The sequence below is a fragment of the Myotis lucifugus genome, unplaced genomic scaffold (genome assembly GCF_000147115.1).
Source record: "Myotis lucifugus unplaced genomic scaffold, Myoluc2.0 scaffold_119, whole genome shotgun sequence".
Lineage (NCBI taxonomy): Eukaryota > Metazoa > Chordata > Mammalia > Chiroptera > Vespertilionidae > Myotis > Myotis lucifugus.
Window position 1 is genome coordinate 2,717,815 of NW_005871167.1, and position 7,935 is coordinate 2,725,749.

At 49.2% G+C, this 7,935-nt stretch overlaps 1 protein-coding gene across 1 annotated transcript; it reads left to right on the top strand.

Annotated features, from left to right (window-relative positions):
* The first annotated feature begins 456 nt into the window (after positions 1-456).
* Positions 457-2,723, top strand: LOC102424522 (retinol dehydrogenase 16-like). Its single transcript, XM_006093692.3, has 3 exons — positions 457-827; positions 1,678-1,841; positions 2,405-2,723. Exons 1-3 carry the CDS (start codon positions 457-459, stop codon positions 2,620-2,622), a joined length of 753 nt encoding a protein of 250 aa, XP_006093754.1. The 3' UTR covers positions 2,623-2,723.
* Positions 2,724-7,935: the final 5,212 nt, after the last annotated feature.

A 7,935-nucleotide genomic window follows, 5' to 3' on the forward strand; every position in this document is an offset into this window, starting at 1 on the left:
TTCTCTCTCTCTCTCTCTCTCTCTCTCTCTCTCTCTCTCTCACTGTCTCTCTCTCCACCTTCCTCTCTTTAAAATCAATCAGCAGCCCTGGCTGGTTTGGCTCAGTGGATAGAGCATCGGCCTTTGGACTGAAGGGTCCCGGGTAAGATTCCGGTAAAGGGAACATGACCTGGTTGTGGTCTCGATCCCCAGTAGCGGGTGTGCAGGAGGCAGCCCATCAATGATTCTCTCTCATCATTGTTGTTTCTATCTCTCTCTCTCCCTCTCCCTTCCTCTCTGAAACCAATAAAAATATGTTTAAAATAAAATAAAATCAATAAGCACATCCTCGGGCTGGGCACTAGAGATAAACCAGGAGGAAGGACTACTCCCTGTCACCACAGCTTACAGGGTCTGCACTGCCCCAAACCCTGCAGACAGCATGTAGCTATCTGTTACCTGTTCTGCCCGCTCCCCATGTCGCCTCCTCATACTGTCCTCACTCAGTTGGAAGGTGAATTGGAACCACAGCTGTGTCCTCACTGCAAGGTCTCAGCACAGTCTTCCTCTCTCCCCTCTGTGTGCCCAGGACTCTGGGGCCTGGTGAATAATGCTGGCATCTCTGTGCCCACGGCACCCAATGAGTGGCTGACCAAACCGGACTTCGTAAAGATACTCAATGTGAACCTGTTGGGGGTGATCGAGGTGACCCTGAGTCTGCTGCCCCTGGTGAGGAAGGCAAAGGGCCGAGTGGTCAATGTCTCCAGTGTCATGGGTCGTGTAGCCTTGTACGGTGGAGGCTACTGCATCTCTAAGTACGGCGTCGAGGCCTTCTCCGACTCCCTCAGGTACTGGACTGGGACAGAACGTCCCTTGGCACTTCTGCTTCTGTGCTTCCTGATAAGCCTTTTCCAAGGGGGTGATTTCACCCAGACTGAGAGTCTCTTCCTTCCAGATCCTTCTCTCTTGCTTTGTGCCAGGCATTCATTGGGAAGCACTTTTTTGTCTTCTGGAGGCTGGATGGGCCTCAGGGCAATGGAGTTGATTCAACCTGTCCCTGCCCACAGTCAGGAAGCATCTGAGGCAGAACTGGCACTGATATTATTCCACTGCACAGCCCATCCGTGTACATTACTGCTATGGTAATTGGTTCCGGGGGCCCTGTTGTCAGTGAAGCCCCAGGGAAGCACTTTATTCAGGGGAGCATCTTCATCACATCAGCTGTAGAGACTCCACTGGCTACAGGGCTGAGGATGGCTGTGATGGGGGGCAGCTGAGACCACAGGCAGAGGGAGCTCCATAGAGGACAGATGGCCTGGATGTTGACCTGGGTGGGAGACAAGAAGGAGGGGTGTGAGGAGCATGGGAAATATAAAATAGGCACAGCCCAGGTTTTATTGCATGTGACAGATACCAGGGGGTAGAATTTAAGTGGTGTCTTTCCACAGAATTGGTAGGATTTAGAGTTATAAGCAAATGTATGTAAATACTTGTAAAAATACTCAAACTCTGTAGGGAGGCAATATTATCATCATAAATTTTCTCCTCCTGTCTGCTGCACTTCACAACTCCCCAGACTTTTGAGCTTAATCTACTGCAATCTTACATTGGTGTTTTGTTGGGGTGGGTTTTTTCCAGGTGTTGTTTTCCTTTATACGACCTCTGAAGTCTTTGCCTCTCTGTCGGTTTGCCTTGCAGGAGGGAGCTCTCCCACTTTGGGGTGAAAGTGGCTATCATTGAGCCAGGTTACTTCAAGACTTTTGTGACCAGTTCTGCGGTGATTTCTAGGAGCTTCCAAGACGCATGGGATAGGGCCAGCCCAGAGGTCAAGGAGGCCTATGGGGAGAGGTTTCTGGCACGCAGTAAGTGGGCCTTGTGGTTCATGGGGATAGAAGCAAACCATTTTTCTGAAGTCTAGATTCATAGTTAGTACAACCTTAGTCTCAGGTCCAACCTCTGTGCTCTGACTCACCCACCTGATCAGTTTAATTCTCCCACTTTTATTCTATCTCGCTGGTCCCTGTTGTCAAGTGGTAACCTAAGGAAAGGATCCAGGCTTGTTAGACGTGGCACCACTGTCTTATGTGAGCTTCTCATTTTGTTGAGGATGAAACTAAAGCCAGAGAGAAAAGACACCCGTGAACTCCTGGTTAGCAAGTAAGAGAGCAGCTGGCTTTCAGGCACTTAGATTTCTAGTGTCTGTGGAGACCTGCAGTTATGTGTTCCACATAATCCTAGGAATAAAGCCAGAGGTGGATTAGAGTGAAACAGTTGTGCCTGGGGGAGGAGAGGGGCACCCTCTAAAGAATTTGGGTGGATTCAATGGAGGAGACCAGGAATTCTAGAAACTCATTCTGTAAGGTGATCTAAAAATGGGATTGGATGGAGATGGGAATACATCTGGATCCTTTCTCATTCTGGACAGCCCTGAAAGCAATTGGATCGTGGAATAAATTGGGCACACAAGATCTGTCCTTGGTGACGAACTGCATGGAACATGCTCTGACCGCCTGCCATCCCCGCACCCGATACTCACCTGGCTGGGATGCCAAGCTCATCTACCTTCCCATGAGCTACATGCCCACCTTCCTGGTGGATGCCATGATCAACTTGTGCAACCCAAGACCTGCTAAGGCCATGTGACCCAAGATTGTGGTGCATAGTAGGGGGGAATTGGGTACTGTGTGAGGGAGAAGATGCATCTGTAGAGAGAAGTACGGAGCATTTTTGCTCACATACTCAAATACTATTATTAAAGTAAAATTAAATAATTGATTCAAAGAATATACATTTTTTGAAAATATATTTTATTGATTTTTTACAGAGAGGAAGGGAGAGGCATAGAGAGTCAGAAACATGGATGAGAGAGAAACATCAATGAGTCGCCTCCTGCACACCCCCTACTGGGGATGTGCCCGAAAACCAAGGTACATGCCCTTGACCAGAATCGAACTCCGGACCCTTCAGTCCACAGGCCAACACTCTATCCACTGAGCCAAACCAGTTAGGGCAAATACACATTTCTTTAAAGCCAGGAAAGGTTTCTGAGCAGGACACGGACTAATGTTGCAGAACCTTGTTCTTTCCAATATTCCTAAGGCCAAACTTTGCCAGCCCCTTCACCATCCACAACTCACCGAAAACCCTGTGTTATTGTCACAATTAACTAGTTATTAATATAAGGAAGGAAGCAAATGGGAATCAAATAATAAGCTTAATAAACTAAGGAGTTGGAGCAAACATTAAGCTGAATAAACTGGGAAGCTGAAGCAGATACCAGGACAGCATTCCAATGAGTTTGCAGGGAAGCTATAGCATATACAGACTCATCACACACTCCGGGGGACTGCCACGAGGAGACTTAATCCTCAGAGCTGACAGGAAAATCACCCCGAGGTGCTGCCCTGCTCGCCCAGACTGGATTCCCAGGAAGGAGGAGGGGAAATTCCTCTGCTGGGCACGTGAGCAGGAGAAACCAGGTGATGTAACAGAACTTTTAGACATGGGCAATAAAAGTTGTTAGCACAGGAGGGAGGTGTTTCCTTTTGGACATGCTCAGTAGAGCCAGGGTGATGGCAGAGGGACAGAGTGTAGCCAGGAAAAAACTGGGAAGGTGATCAGATTGGATAGAGACCTTGGAACCCCAGTAGGACCAGGAAAGGGATTGGTTGGGAGGAGCGCCCCTCGCCCCCAGAACCCCCCCCCCCCCCCTACACACACACACTCTAGCCCGGAAGAATTAGAAAGCTGGTTAGATGGACTAAATGACACCTTGTTCTTTACTGTGAACCAAGGAAATATAGAGAATTAACAGCCCTGTGACTATTGTTTCTAGACCCTTCCCGTCCTCTATGTCCCTGAGGGTGTATTAATGCTCTTCACCCCAAATCACATCCTGCCATCACATTTATTTATTTACCAGAGGCCCGATGCATGCAATTTGTGCAAGGGGCTCGGCCCTCGCAGCCCCGGCTTCATCTGGAAGGTCGTCCGGAAGGATGTCCGGTCTAATTAGCAGATTACACTTTTATTATTATAGACTTTTGCCATCACATTTAAACTTCTCCACATGTGTGCCTTTTGAAATTCTTTTCTCTCAACAGCACAAAAGAACCCGTTTTCACCAGTAACACCTGCCCTTGCCAATGAGATCTACGGGTCTGTATTACAATCCTCTGTCTCCCCCCTGTCTCCTCCAGAGAAGTTTCCTGCAAGCTGAGTGGGCTTGGGACTTAGGAGGATGGGGCAAGGGTGGCCTTTGGAGGGTGAGAGGAGACAGTGACACTTCCTGGAGCCAAGGGTGCAGTGTACACGAGGTGTGGCAGGAGGCCTCCTCTCCTTTTCCCAAAGTCTGCGCCGAGCATTCACTCCAGGGTGAACTTTGGAATTTCCTAGCATAGAAGGGGAACTTGACTTGCTGAGCAGCTATTGCCTTTGGATTGATGCAGGTTGTCCCAAAGCTAGGCTCTTGGTGTTCAATGCCGGCCTATCTCTATTTAACCCTAATCCTGGGATTTCAAGTGTATCTTTCCCAACCAGGGTGTGGAAAACAATTATTCATGGTGTTTCTCATCTCAGCCCCCCCCCCCCCCCCGCATCTCCTTCTCCATTTCCTTTCTCTTCTCTAGTTTTCCCTTCATTACTGTCTCTTACCCACTTCTCTCTACCTGTCTATATGTCTCTCCTATAAGATAGTGTTGAATACTACTCTATCTCAAACTCCGTCCACGCACTTAACAAAGATGGGCTGATTGCCTATTGTGTGCCAGGCACTGAGGAGCAGAAAAATGAGAAGGACCATCCCTGCCATTTGGTAGCTAAACACGTTTGCAAACTCTGACTCCCTGTAACCACCACGTTCCTGTTTCCTCTCCCACACTCTTTTCCCTTATACCAGGCATCACACTGTTGTTGAGTGAATAAAATAAACTGAATTGGAATGTAAATTGGAACCACACATGTGTTCTCACTACAGGGTCACAGCACAGGATTGCTCTCTTACTCCCACTGTGCCCAGGGCTCTGGGGCCTGGTGAATAATTGGCATGTCTGTGCCCACGGCACCCAAGGAATGACTGACCAAACAAGACTTCATAACAATGCTCAGTGTGAAGCTGTTGGGGGTGATCGAGGTGACCCTGAGTCTGCTACCCCTGGTGACATAGGCTAGGGGCAGGGTGGTCAACGTCTGCAGCATCTCGGGTATGTGTCCGCGTATGGTTGGGGTACTGCATCTCCAAGTACAGTGTTGAGGTCCTCTCTGACTCCTTTAGGTTTTGGGCTGGGACACGGGCCCTCCCTCAGTCCCCTGCTTCTGTGCTTCTGTGGAGGACTTTTCCAAGGGGTTGATTTCACACAGCCTCAGAGGCTGTTCCTTCCTGATCCTTCTCTCTTGCTTTGTGCCAGGCATTCATTGGGAAGCACTTTTTTTTTTATCCTTGACTGAAGATATGTTTTTATTGACAGAGAGAGAGAGAGAGAGAGAGAGAGAGAGAGAGAGAGAGAAACATTGATCGGTTGCTTCTCATACACACCCTGACAGGGGATTGAACCCACAATCTTTTGGTATCTGGGATGACACTCCAACCCACTGAGTCATCTGGCTAGGACTGGAAGCACCTTTTTTGTTGTTGTTGTTTTATTTTTATTATTTAAATATTACAGAGAGGAAGGGAGAGAGAGAGTTAGAAACATAGATGAGAGAGAAACATCGATCAGCTGCCCCCTCAACACCTCCTGGGGGATCTGCCCGCAACCAAGGTACATGCCCTAGACTGGGACGCTTCAGTCCGCAGGCCGACGCTCTATCCACTGAGCCAAACCGTTTACGGCTGTTGTTGTTGTTTTAGATATTAGTTTGGGCCCCACACAATTAGTTTGATTTAACCTGTCCCTGCCCACAGTCAGGAAGCATCTGAGGCAGAATTGGAACTGATCTTATTCCACTGCACAGCCCATCCGTGTACATAACTGCTATGGTAATTGGGTTCCGGGGGCCCTGATGTCAGTGAAGCCCCAGGGAAGCACTTTATTCAGGGGAGCATCTTCATCACATCAGCGGTAGAGACTCCACTGGCTACAGGGCTGAGGATGGCTGTGATGGGGGGGAGCTGAGATCACAGGCAGAGAGAGCTCCTTAGAAGACAGATGGCTTGGAGGTTGACCTGGGAGGGAAAAAAGAGGGAGGGGATTCAGGATTACAGGGAAGAAAATGGCACAGCCATGACCCATCAGCCTCAGGGGCCAACTCAGCAGATCTTGGCTGGAAGGGTGTGTCTCAATAGGGACCCTGAGAAAGAGCACCAAAACCAGTTATGGATTTGTCTTGAAAACATGGATTTCCACTGATTATATTTGCCTTAAAGTTGAAAACTTTATTGAGGCCCAGGTAGTGAAACTGTGGCCTTCGGGAGCGGTGGGTTGTGGGTAGCTGAGAGGAAGAGTCAGGTGCTTTAACGGTGGTTAATGGATGGGTGGAATGACCTGAGTAGGGATTTGAAGAGGGAAGTGAAATCCCTTCCTTCCTTCCAGAGAGCTGAGGGCTAATGTCTCCTTTCCAGGATTTGTCAAGAAATCTGGAGCCACAGGATAAGGTATAAGGATGGACAAACAAGTCCCGAGGCACTGGCAGGACCCAGCACTTCTCTGGATGCCTCAGGTCTCTTCTCCACCTCCCATCAGCCTCTGTGGACAGATGCAGGGGTGAAAAGCAAAGCCACCAGCTTGCCCCATCGGCCTCAGGAGCCAGCTGTAGAGTATCTGTCCCCTCGGGTAGAGTCCTGTGATCCCCCATCTTCTGTCACTACACCATGTTCCCATGCCCAGATCCCATTCTGGGCTTTCCTAGTGGAGGAGAGTGGAACCACCTCTGGATCCCAGACTTTCATTTTCTGAAGCCTTTACTGAGCACCCACTGTGTTCTGGGCTGGAGTTCCCTTAACCCGCAGTGCTTGCTGAGGCCCCGACTCTGCCTCCACTGTTCTGACAATGTGCTGAGTATGGACTAAACAGAGAGTGGGCATTAGCACTTAGTGAAAGATATTCATGGGCTGAGTACAAAGTGGAGTTGGGGAGTACTTGCCAGGTGTCTTAGTTTTCTTCCTTTAGTTTAAAATCATGAATGTGGTGCTTTCAGGGGAACCTCATGTTGTAGAACAATCTCTCTGTTCTTTGCAATACAGAGAGTGAGGTGGATGTTGCAGGGCTGTTCAGTCTCAGTCCTTAGTGAGAGCTTGGTGTGAGGCATGAGGCTGCTGAGGACACGGAGATGACCGCGAGGCTCCTCAAGGATCTCTGCGTTCTTCAAAGCTCTGGTGTCAGCTGACTCAAGGTCAATGCATGTCTCCCACTCAAATGCCAAGCAAGAGCTTCATGCTTAATCTGAAGTCTCTGATTGCACAATATTCTTTACACACACACATAGCCAGACACACCAAACAAACTGAAATAAAATAAAGAATCGTTGATTCACATAATACCTTGGCCTTACAAGTGTATGTTCAGAAGGTTTGGATTCACCCCAAGGAGTCCTCTCCAGAGTGTCAGAGAACTGTGGGGTTATAAACCCGAGGCCCTCCATGCTAGGCTCTACACAGGGCAGAGTTGCGTCCAGATGGGTCCAGTGGCCCCAAATGGGGACTGTGACTCAAGGGGCCACCTCTGAAGGTGGAACAACAACAAAGGAGACCAGTGGAAACCAGCCCACGTCTTCACCCCAGACTCTCCAAAGAGTCCCATCCCTCCTCCTTCTAGGCTCCATCCTTGGGGAGGGAGCCAGGTCCAGTGTGATGAACCCATCAGGGGCTGGGACCCATGCTATGAGACACCATGAGGTGCCCTGAGGACACTGCCCTCACTCTTTCCTTTTGCTGCCCTGGACCTTTATGAGGAGCATGGATGGGCTCAATGACTTTCCACCGGTAACTCTCATCCCCTCCAGTGCCAGACCTTCACACCT